The following is a 12,424-nucleotide window of genomic DNA, read 5'->3' on the forward strand; positions in this document are numbered from 1 at the left end:
GCTACTACTCAAGAAAAAAAAAGGTACTGATACACAATCCTTTCAAAATCTTTCTAGTTCCTACATCTGAGTGATGATAACAAAGAAAAAGCTTTTATGTTCCCCGACATTAGACAGTGTACAAGTTGCATAGTTTTTGTTCTCAGAGATATACATAGTACTAATAAACCAATTGGCTATGACTCTATTCCAATTCAATCAATTAAGGCTGCCAGATGCCGCCTGCGCATTCCTGGAGCCTTAATCAACTTTGATCAAGTTGGCCTTCCCAGTCACGTCAAGACCAGTATCTTGACAAGCAAAGGTCTTCTACAGATCCTTGCAAATGCGTCTTAACAGGTTGCACCTCAATTTCATATAACTTTGGCCAGAGTTTCCCCGTTACTGCAAACAAAATGAAATTAAGTTAATGAAGCAAAAGCAAAGCAGGCCAGCTAGGTCCAGTTTCTCTGAGCCTGCACCTGCACCTGCACTAAATTATAGGCATCCAACCAATTACCTGACCAGAATTCAACTATAATTACAGTGGTAATATCTTACATTGCCCATTCATCATGATTTTCAAGCATGTAAAGTCATGGTAGAGCCCTCAACTGGTGGCCGCAAAAGCAAGATTTTCACGAAGAATGGTTATGCCATATGTTGTTTGGAAACTTCTAAAAAATAAAAATGTCTTGATGGAATGAATATAAAGTTATACTTTAATATGTATAATAGTGTTCTCAAAAACCAACCAAAATATGTTCTCAAATCTCACTAACCTTGGGAAGAGGAAGCTTAAAACTGCCCAATCTGTCTGGTTTGAACAGGCTAATCACTGAACTGTTAAACTAGACCAGTCAGTTGAACCAGTGCTTCCCCAGCATCATGTACGAGAGAACTCTTTGGTCCAAGCAGAAACAAGGGGAAGGAGAGGGGTGGCTCCTCCCTGTCTGTTAAGTGGGGTACTAACCATCTCTTCCCTCTTCTCTCTGCACAGGCAGGGAGATACCTCCAGCCTCTTCATTGCCATCTATGGTTGTACAACAGCAGGGAGGGAAAGGTCCCTCCCCCATGCTAGTATTTTTTTCTTTAATATAATATATAATGAAAAAAATGGGTCTGGTTGTATGACCAAGACCTACACCTGAATTAGAACTGGTATGAACAGTAAAATGACATTTGTATAAATGTGAAGAATATGCCTCAAAATACAAGCATGCACTAAATTTGATGTCATGAGTTCAACCAGCTGATAAATCCAGTAAAATTGAACCAGACAACTTTTTGGTCTGGTTTATTATTATATCATTATTTTTACCAGTACAATAATATATTTTATTACTTAACCATGTTAAACCCTGTAATACCATTTTTTTACAATTTCTAGTGCATTACAGTACAACAGAATCTGATACCTGCAAAATTTAGTATCTGAGGTACCAAGACTTACTCTGGAAATCTAGATTCTAGAAACAGAAATTCTTGCCAGTTAAATATTTATGACAAAGTTTTCTCCATAAAATGCATTTCCATTTTGAGTCGCCTGCCAACCTAAGAGTAGGTGATTCCCAAAAGATTCAATTTCAAATGAAAGTACTGACATAAGGTCTCTCCTTTTATTCGATAGTCCCTAAGAGTTTTTTTCTTAAGCATGATGCACCATTATGAGAACGTGTAGAAGTTTTCCAATGAAAGTAGGGTCAGAGCTGCATGCATAATGTTGAACTTACCAAATAGGCGCTTCTTTTCTTCATCCCAAGCAATTCCATTTAAACAATCAATATCCTGGAAAGTGCAGAAATCCTCAGATATTACAATAGCAAACTCAAGCAAAGTTTTGTTTAGGCTTTTAAATTTTACTTTTGTTCCAATATATACAGAAACAACTACCTATCCAGCTAAAAAATGTTGATTGTCGAGATTTGATCATTAAAAAGAAAATCATAACATTTTTTGAAAACACATCCCGTGAGAAAATCAGCTCAAGGTATTTTGGTCGTTTTACATGATTAGTTATTTTATATTGCTGCACTATCTTATTCTGCATGTTTGTTTTAGTTTATATACAAATTATTATATTCATAGGAAGTGTAGAATGGGAGATATAAGGGAATAAGTGATTTTATGTAAAGAGAGGCATTTGTGTAAATTGTCCAACTAAACTTCATAAATAGCATTGGGGTCTCCTCTCATTCATATTTTACATGATATCAGAGCAGTAAATCGTTGCTGGGAGTGGGTCTTGAAATCTCCTCGGTGAGTGGTTGGTAAAAATTTGATTTTTCCTTCTTTTCTTCTGCCACAACCCTAGGGTTACTGGTTCATCACCTTTTGAAGGATTCCAAAAGGTTTTTTGGATTGATATTAGGATGTGCGTCATTTATGCTAGACCTATTACCTGTATCATCAAATCCCTATGCTGTCATCAACCCAAATTGAGGGTCTCTTGTGCAGTATTTTCTATATAATTGCAGTTTTTACACTGATCTAAAAGTACTTTACCTGTGCACATCTCATTCTTGCCCTAACCCTAATTTTTGCAAAGTGGAGCCCACATCATAGGGATTCGTGAAAGTGTTTGGGTATTTGAAATTGAAGTATTTTGTGACTCTATTCTTATTTTATGGTTGACCTAGGTGAAGTTTATGTACCATTTAGGGAGATGTTTGGATTTGATGGTAAGGATGTAGTTTTTATGACATTTGAAAAGTTGACAGGACTGAACTATCTCAATTGGGCCAGATCTGTTACAATGTTTTTGAAGTGCAGAAAGAGGATAAAATACGTCCGAGATGATCCTCTAATTCCTACAACTGATGATTGGGAAGCAAAAGATAGTTAAGTTATGACTTGGATTGTCAACATTATCCACTATACAATAAACCAAGGGAAGCATTGTGAAACTGCAAAAACTATGTGGGTTTCTTTACAGTATTTGTATGCTCAAGCGAGCAATTTATCTCGAGTTTATGAATTGTATACTGATTTCTTTGGTCTCAAAAGAGGTAATAAAACAGTTACACAATACTATAGTACCTTTTTGGGACTCTGGCAAGAAATTAATGTGTATCATCTGTTTACTAGGGATTAACAAAATTGAGGAAACAACAGATCAGTTACTTGTGGCAAAGTTTCTTGATGGTCTAGGTACTGAATTTGATGGGATTAAAGCACAAAGTCTGGCCTTAGAAAAGGTGCCCCTTTACCCACTGCATTTAATAGGATGGTGAGGGCTGAGACAACCTTGGTATCTAAGGGAGAAAAAGGGGAAAAGCTGACTGATGCTACTGCACTTAATACTTCAGGTCCTAGTACTAGCCTAGCAGATTCATCTCGAGGCTGGACAGGCTTTGGGAGGTAGAGGTAGAGATAGTTCAAGCAGAGGTCGAGGTGATGGTAGATCCAAGAGGAAGTGTGTTCACTGTGGACGGACTAACCATTACTTAGATAGATATTGAATCAAATTTTGAAATCGGCTTGGGCAAACTCTACCACTCATGAAAACACTGGAACAATATCAGAGGTTGTGACTCCTATTACTTCGGGGGGGGGGGGGAGCGATAAAGTGCAACAATTCTTTTAGCAACAACAACAGATTATGCAGCGCCTAGCTCAACTTTCAGTTGGTTCATCTTTGGCACCTGTGGTTCATACTTCTACTCCCACAACTACTCTAGCCACTTCAAGTATGTCTACTTTTCATGTGTCTCCCTCTCCTACCTGGGTTATTGATTCTGGAGCATTTGCTCACATGTTAGGTATGTCATCCTTGTTTTCTAACATGAAAGAGTCATTAAATATAAAACAGGTAAACTTAGCTGATGGGTATGCCCCCTCGGTTTAGAGAGTTGGTACTATCACCCCTACATCTTTTTTATCTCCTCAGTTTGCTTTACTTGTTCCTAAATTTCCATTGAACTTATTATCGGTTAGGCAATTAACTAAGTCTATGAATTATTCTTTGACTTTTTATCCTACCCACTGTCTCTTTCAGGACCTAGTGACGAAGAAGACGATTAGTTTTGTGCGTGAGAGAGGTGGGAGCCACCTACTAGACAATACACTACATACGCTTCACACATCTATTACCCCCTTATAGTGGCATTTGCGATTAAATCATCCTTCGCCAACGAAACTGATTCAAATCTTTCTAGAATTACCTTCTAGTCTTACTTTTCAGTGCGAGTCATGTCAACTAGGCAAACATCACCGAAGCTCCTTTCCAGCATCACATCATAAGACAAAGTCAGCTATTTGAGGTCATTCATTCAGATTTTTGGGGTCCTTGCCCCGTAACTAGTTTGTTTGGTTATAGGTGCACTACGGTTTATCTCCTTCGGGAGAAATTTGAGGCCTTTGATTTATTTAAACTTTTTTATAATGAAATAAAGAATCAATTTTCAGACTTCATTAATATTTTGCATATTGACAATGGTCTTAAAATTTATGAATCATTAGTTTGATATCTTTTGTCAAGATCAAGGGATCATTCATCAGACCTCATGTGTAGTAGAACAAAAAAATTGTCATTTACAAGAAGTTGCTCGTACTATTATGTTGCATATGAAGGTCCCTAATGTGATGCTTACTGTGTGTTTCTTGATCAATAGGATGCATTCGTCAGTTCTTGAAGGTAAAATTCATATTCAGATTTTGTTGCCTTATCCTCCACTGTTTTCTGTTTCTTCTCGTGTCTTAGATGTTTTTTTGTTTCACTCATGTCCTGGGATCATCCATAGATTAGTTGTTTCCTTGAGCGGTTGTGTTTTCCTTGGGTATTCTCGCACACAAAAGGGGTACAAATGTTTTTGTCTGTCCACTAGAAAAACGCTTGTATATGCAGATGCCACATTTTTTTAGGATACTCCCTTCTTTGAGTCTACTACTTCGGTTGATGTACCATCTCCTTCCCCGGTCCTTGAGTCAATTATTCCTTTCCTTTTGAGATAGTATTGAATCTACACCAAGTGCTACTATTGAAAAGCCATTGTAGGTGCATCAACGTCGACAAGTGCCTTCCCCTCAGCCTATGGCAAAGGTGTCCAAAAAGGTACTCGTCATTTGTTATCTCACTTTGTTTCATATGACTGTCTATCTGATAACTAAAGAAAGTTTGCATTGTCTATTTCTGCTTGCACTATTTCTTCTTCAATGCAGGATACTATGTTCTCCCCACAATGGGAGTAAGCTATGAATGTCGAGATGGAACCATTATTAGACCAAGGAACCTGGTAGTTACGTGATGAACCTTCAAGTGCAGTAGATGGATGTATACAATCAAATACAAAGTTGATGGCTTGGTCAAGAGATATAAAGCTCGTCTGGTGGCAAAAAGATACAAACAAACTTATGGAGTTGATGTTTTTAAAATCTTTTCCCTAGATGATTGCTTGTCCTTATTACGTATTCTGATATATATTATTGTTAATCAGGAATGGTCCTTATGCCAGTTAGACATCAAGAATGCCTTCTTGTATGGTGACCTTGAAGAGGAAGTATTCATTGAGCAACCTCCAAGATATGTTGCTCAGAGGGAGATGTCCAAGGTATGTAAACTCAAAAAAGTAATCTATGGCCTGAAACGAAACCCTTATGCCTGGTATGAAAAATCTAGCCAAGTAGTGATGTCTATGGGCTTTTCTAGAAGCCACTGCAATGATTCATTATTTGTAATGAAGAGGTCCTCTGGGATTATAGTCATACTTGTATATGCAGATGATATTATATTGCCTAGCAGCGATACCTTTGGAATTGATGAGGTTAAAAACCTACTTGCTACTCACTTCCAAACTAAAGACTTGGGGGCGTTGAAATATTTCTTGGGAATTTAAGTTGCAAGAAGTGAAGGACTGGTGTTATCTCAAAGGAAATATATAACAGATATGTTGCATGAGTACAACTTATTAGGTGCAAAACCAGTAGATACACCAATGGAAGTTGGACATAACCTACATGATGACCAGACTACAAAATTGAATGATAAAATATTGTACATGAGGCTAGTTGGGAAGCTTATATATGCAACAGTCACATGCCCTGATATATCATTTGCGATGAGTGTAGTAAGTTCAATTTATTGAACACCCACAAAAGGTCCACATAGAAGCAACAAAGAATTTTGAGATATTTGAAAGGAGTACCAAGGAAACGTCTCTTCTTTAAAAATAATGGTCACTTGAAAATTGAAGCATTCTCTGATGCAGATTATGCCGGCTCAAAGTTAGATAGAAAATCAACTACAGGTTACTGTGTCTTTTTGGGTGGCAATTTAATTAGCTGGAAGAACAAGAAGAAGAATGGGGTAACTAGATCCAGCACAAAAACGGAATACAAAACTATGACACATACTGTTACTGAGCTAATGTGGGTGAGATTGGTATCTCAAGAATTGGGATTTCATCAGAAGGAAGCCATGACTACATTTTGTGACAACCAAGTCGCCGTACTTATTGCCAGCAATCTAGTTCTTCATGAGAGGACAAAACACATAGAGGTGGATTGTTATTTTATCCGAGATGTTATGATGAAAGAGAAGTAATTACCACCAAGGCATTGGGAAAGCTTGAATTCATGATTTTTTGTGATAAGCTCGGTCTCATGGATATATATGCTCCAGCTTCAAGGGGAGAGTGAGAAAATCAGTGCAAGGATATTTTGGTCATTTTACATGATTAGTTATTTTATATTGCTGCACTATCTTATTCTGCATGTTTGGTTTAGTCTATGTACAAATTTTATATTCATAGGAAGTGTAGTATGGGATATGTAAGGGAATAAGTGATTTTATGTAAAGAGGGGTATTTTTGTAAACTATCCAATTAAACTTAATAAATGCACGACCCCCAACGCAGCTCATTCAAGAGCTTCTCTCAAACTCTCTCGTCCACCGCTCATTCTCTCTCTCTGTCTTTACCTTCAAGTTTTTCATATTTTGCACATCCTAAAGCAGAAATTTGCGCAATTATTAGAGTTCCATAAAGATGTGACTCACAGTTGGAACAGATGAAAGCAGTCCTTGCCTGAAAAGTATGAAATTCACTGTTAGATGTCTGAAAAATTATACTGATTGCCTCAAAGAAAATCAGGACTTGTGTGCACAATAGAGAAAACAAGAATCAAGAATGCAGAAAATGCATGCCTCAAATTCTGAAGGAGGATCCATCCACGCACTATTCCATCCCTTGGTGAGATTCTAGCAATGCAGTCACTCTGTCACAAGTACATAGTTTGAGAAGCTAATGCCAGATAATGAAAATTTCCTATAATCACAAAACTCCACCCAGATAGTGTAATTACTTTGCATGTTTAACAAGAGTTAAACTTTTGATGAAGGAATTTGAGAGTTAGATAATCTACAAGAATAACCAAGGGAACATAATTATCCAAAAATGGAGAGGTAGGAAACTTTATTTCCAGGCAAGAAATGAACTGTGGAAATAATCTTTGGATCCTCCAATAGTATAAATCCAGGCAAGCAATGCAGAAATAAATTTCCTAAAATAAAGTTCTTGAAGATATCTGTTTCCAGGCAAGAACAAAGAGCTCATAGGCCTAAAGCTGTTATACTTGCTCCTAGACATCAAAACTTCTCTTTTCCATGGATTATTGAGATTTGTCAGGTAGAATCTAACAAGACCTATTCTTATAGGGAACTACTGATAAAGGACCTGAAAATTCATTTCATGACAATTGATATAAAATTCATTGTTGAAAAGTGAGACAATAAACTAGTCTCACTTCCTAAAGAAACAACAAGATTCAGATTAATTTGTCCAGTCATATGTTCATGGAGATGGCGAGGCAATTATGTCCTGACATCTTTTGTCATTATCATGCCAAATACTCAATAGAAAACAAGGTGATCATTTAATACCATCCAAACATTCGCCCACACTTCTCCATTTATATACTCAAGCTCATTAAGACGAGAAACTTGATATCCATTCGATGTGACAGTTGCTTTACCTAAAACTGTTCCAGATACAAAATAAGCAGCTAAATACAGGAGGATATTTATAAAACCTAATAAAGGACAACAAAAAATGTTTAGGGGCACCTTTCATTGTTTTTGAGTTTATAGTATACAATGTTGAAGTCCCATCACTCCCAAATATAACTTTTCCGTCAGTTGCTAGTCCCCATCCATCCTTCATGTCATGAGTAAACATCCCTAGCTGCACAGGTCATATAATGAATAAAGATTTTCACATGCATGTGTTTCTGCATTAAAAAAAATTAAAATTCTCTTGAAAATGACAGATAAGATTATTCAGAAGTGAACCAATAGGAAAGAGACAATATAAAGCAAAAGAAGATTGAGGACAAACTTTGGTTAGATTGCTACGGTTGTATACAAAGCCTGTATTCGTCATCCACATCACCTGAAACAACCTACAATGAAAGAGTATCATCATCAAAATTTATAAAGAACTTTTTGAAAAGGAGCAGGGGCAAAATAAAGGACAAATCAAACTGAAAAATTAGTTTGCATTCACTCTACTCAAACAGTTTAAGAAATCCAAAAGCTGTAAATTAGAAAGAAAGACAGCTAGAATTATGGAAAAGCCTGATGTATCTGTGGTGATAAAGGGAACAAAGATGAAAAGCAAACATAAGACCTTCCTTTCCTGTAGATACTTTTTTTTTTTAAAAGACTTTCCCATTTTCTATTGTTGCATCTGACTGGGAATTAAACCGCAAATAACAGATCTAACAAACCTTTCACCAAGAAGAGTAAGACCTTCACCAAAGTATGACCTATTCATTTCATGAAGAGCCTGAATCTGAAAGCAAAAGAAGCAAAACCAGTTGAGGACATAAATGAGAATAGATCTTGGATTGTGTACAAGTCTGGATAGTTCTCAAAACAAGGAAAACACTTAAAATATATGATCGAATACACAAATGAAAATCCCATACCTGCCCAGTCTGCAGATGAACCTGACGCACTGATGACTGGGATTAACAGAAGAAAGGAATAGCCACCAAACAAAAATCAGAAGAAGATCTATGAATTTAGAAGAAGTAAGAGCATATGGATGGTACCATATAACCTTTTCTTAGTCAGTGATATATCATTAGTATATCCACTCTAACCTTGACCTCAACTATAGTAGGCAAATAAAGAGAACATCCAATTTAACTATAGTAGAGCTCATCCATGTGTTTGTTAATTCTTTTTAACCAAGAATTGGCTACATTTTAACACAAATACACAAATGAGCACCTAAGAAGCAAATTTTTTGATAAACAAGCATCTTGAATAGCAAGATATAACAAGAGTGCGGTTATTAAAAAAAAAAAAATAATATATATATATATATACACCAATTTAGTTTCTGTCTTGAGAAATGGCAATATGCATAACTTATCAAACAATTATTTACTCCAAACAAAATTATCATTCTAGATGCCCAGCATAGAATGAAAATTTTAAGGGTCCCTCACTAGATGATAAACCATGGTCATCCTCAAAGCTAACTGTGAAACAACTCATATTGGCAGCTGGCATGCTTTCATAATTCACATGCCCTCAACTTTCCAGTATAATTTTTCTGATTATTTTTCCAACTCAGCACCCCAAAACTAAATAAATAAATGAATTTTTCATTTAGTTACATGAGTGAGTTAAAGTTTTGTCTGGTCCCATTATTATAGTCTCTAGATAACTATAGACAAGGATTTTGTGTTTAATATCCATCACGCCAATATTATTTTAGCCTTTTTAGATAGAGATGTAATTATTGCTCTTATGGCCTGGTAGCATAACCAGACTCTGTTACTGCTTTTTTACATTCGGCCTTTTTCTCCAATTTATGGGACTGCTATATGCTGTCATATACAGCTGTTATGTTATAGAATCTACAAGATTACTGTTCATTCATTGCCATTATATTCATTTCTGCATTAAAAAATGGAAAAGAATTTTAAAAGTTCTGAAACAAACATTAAACATGAAAAAACGATATGGTGGGGGGAGGAGGAATAGACTTAGCAGAAATTAAATTTAAATGTAATGGCCAAATAGCTTACATGAATTTGAATCATTTCTCTTATAGCCTCTGTCATTGATAAGATGCATAAGTCTTATTTTCTCTTTGGTCTCATTGGCCCCTAAGCATCTAAGTCTAGATAAAAGTCTCCTACATAAATAATTCCAAATCTTCAATGCTACAGGGAACTTGTGTTGAAGCCGAACGGACCAGCACCGCATTTACATTTTTTTTTTTTTTTTTTTGGTTTGGGAGAGACCACATTTACTTTTTCACCTTTCTAAATGTTTACTTACTTTAAATGGCTGAAGTAAATATTGTCATATGTCTGTGAAAATTCCCAACTGGTTTAATATTTTCTGGGATTAACAGTTGGACTTGTATGATTAGGTGCCCAGCCTCATTGGAACACCAATCTCAATGGCTTTTAGCAAGTAATAAACCTTTTATAGTAGTTGCTCAGCAAGTCAGCAGAAGTATTTGACACAAACATTGTTTCATTATTTATTTTATAATAGATGTTAAATTTATGGAAAAGAGAAATATTTCACTGACTTGATGTAGTTTGAGTACAACGAACCTCTATTTATAATAGAGGAAACAAATAGAATCCAATTACAATTAAACTACCCTTGCCCCAGTTACACCCAAAGTCTAACACTTAAAGATAAGTCATAACGTAATTAAACAACTAAACATACATAGAAGGCTAAAATAACTAAAACACCTTTTAATTGAAACACTTATGTGAAACATCCTCCCATGAGACTCATGTAAGATTCCGTTATATTAATTATTGCTCTGTGAGAGTCATATAAGACTCTCAATACCTGCTCTTCAACAATAGATGTTATTTCCTTTTAAAGCATTTAACTTGTAATGCAAAATTATATTTACTGGATTTATTTGTAATTATTGTCCAAAGTACACCAAGTACAATTCTGACATTCATTTTTTTTCATAGTAAACATATCTGAGTTGCTAAATTTTTTTACCAACTCAATGCTTTGTTCTTTCTTTTATGGGATCGTGTCACTTCCTTTTAGTATATGCACCATGATCCCCCTAGTAATGTAATTGTTTCGCCAACCATGCAAATCATAATATGCATGAGGGAAATTAGGTATTGCTTCCATACAAATAGTTATTTTCAGTATAAAAAGGTTAAACATACAATAACAGAACCATTCAAGCAGCCCCTGGAATTTTTAACTTCTCGTTCTATCAAAACAGAGTAATCAGATTTGTCAGTGATGATCATGACTTGTAATTATTCATAAAACAAAAAGGGCTCGACATCAATAGAACTCACCTGCCCATAAAGGCCGGTTGACTCAAACAATGTATCGTTTCCTCCATATACAAGCCCCTAAAAGGTGACATCAAAACAAAAACGCTTCTTCAGTCAGCTATTTGTATTCCACAGTTTGTTTTAGCTTTGAATAATTCAAAAAAGGGCCACAAAATTGTCTGTTTTTTCAGCAGCGATTCACTCGGTTTTCTAAAACTCCATCAAAATAAGTCAATTAGTCATATACTTCCTCTGTAGGGAAAAATTTTGGAAATTGAAAATGTACCTGCGTAAAAGCCCCGGGATCATGGGGGAATTCGTTAACCACTACAAATGAGTACAACTGCTGGGAGGAGACTCTAAAAGCTGTCTTTGATGTCACATGAAACAGAGCAAGCACAGAGAGAAGGCCAAGGACCAAAGGGAGGACTCTTCTTTCGCACTTGGAGCGATAGGAGGGCAAAAGGGTATTCGTCATGGGGTGAGGCGCCATGGAAGGGGCGGGACGAGTGGTGGACCGAATTATCCTCTTCTTCCGTGATCCGCCCGCCATACCTTAAGGTACAGCTCTGTTAGGTGGCCCGTTTGAATGCTGGGGCCCGTGGAGCTCTGAAGAATCCAAGGGCAAACACATTTTAGCGGGTCGTCTGCGCCGCAAGAAGATGAATGACTGCTCAATGAGCGACTGGGTTTACTTCCATGAAGGGTTAAAGAATCGTAGGCAGATGCCACGACGGAGTTCCACAAAACGAGCCGGTCGTGATTGGTTGAATTGTTCTCAGAGAAGGCGAGGCCGTTAGTTGGTTTTTGTACATTAGGATCTTACAATTCGCTGTGAAAAAATGTCGGAAAGATTAAAGATCCCATCAACGGAGCGACCCGTTGAATGTTGACAAGTCCTGATATTATCACTTCCAGAAAAATGACTTGTAGTACAGGAAAAATCAGGGCTCCAGATTATTTACCAGAGCTCCATCGATGGGTTTTAATATTTTAGGAATTCTTTTAGTATGAGAAATGACATTATTTGAGGATTTTTTTTAAGATTTGAAGTTAATATTTTATCGTTATTCAAATTCATTTCATTCGCCTGCATGAACTTCATGAACTGAGTGTTAGGGAGTCAGTCCACAATGAAGTGGAATGAATTCCCCCCGTA

At 36.4% G+C, this 12,424-nt stretch overlaps 1 protein-coding gene across 1 annotated transcript; it reads right to left on the bottom strand.

The window, feature by feature from the left end:
• Nucleotides 1-8: 8 nt before the first annotated feature.
• LOC137933998 (glutaminyl-peptide cyclotransferase-like) lies at nucleotides 9-12,056 on the bottom strand. Its single transcript, XM_068778169.1, has 11 exons — nucleotides 11,552-12,056; nucleotides 11,287-11,343; nucleotides 8,902-8,937; nucleotides 8,701-8,765; nucleotides 8,310-8,373; nucleotides 8,039-8,156; nucleotides 7,856-7,953; nucleotides 7,121-7,191; nucleotides 6,974-7,001; nucleotides 1,713-1,767; nucleotides 9-384 (listed from the first exon to the last, which is right to left on the bottom strand). Exons 1-11 carry the CDS (start codon nucleotides 11,816-11,818, stop codon nucleotides 278-280), a joined length of 966 nt encoding a protein of 321 aa, XP_068634270.1. The 5' UTR covers nucleotides 11,819-12,056; the 3' UTR covers nucleotides 9-277.
• Nucleotides 12,057-12,424: the final 368 nt, after the last annotated feature.

This window comes from Aristolochia californica, unplaced genomic scaffold, assembly GCF_029961685.1.
Source record: "Aristolochia californica isolate CCGP_79_NKW_82.1479 unplaced genomic scaffold, dmAriCali1.0.hap1 SCAF_6, whole genome shotgun sequence".
NCBI lineage: Eukaryota > Viridiplantae > Streptophyta > Magnoliopsida > Piperales > Aristolochiaceae > Aristolochia > Aristolochia californica.

Excerpts from the sequence above, each read along its gene's own strand:
- LOC137933998 (XM_068778169.1), bottom strand. The coding sequence starts at position 11,818 with ATGGCGGGCGGATCACGGAAGAAGAGGATAATTCGGTCCACCACTCGT. Across the intron at positions 8,766-8,901 it reads TTCATCTGCAGACTGGGCAG|ATTCAGGCTCTTCATGAAAT; the intron begins GTATGGGATTTT and ends TTTTGCTTTCAG. Across the intron at positions 8,157-8,309 it reads ACCGTAGCAATCTAACCAAA|CTAGGGATGTTTACTCATGA; the intron begins GTTTGTCCTCAA and ends TGACCTGTGCAG.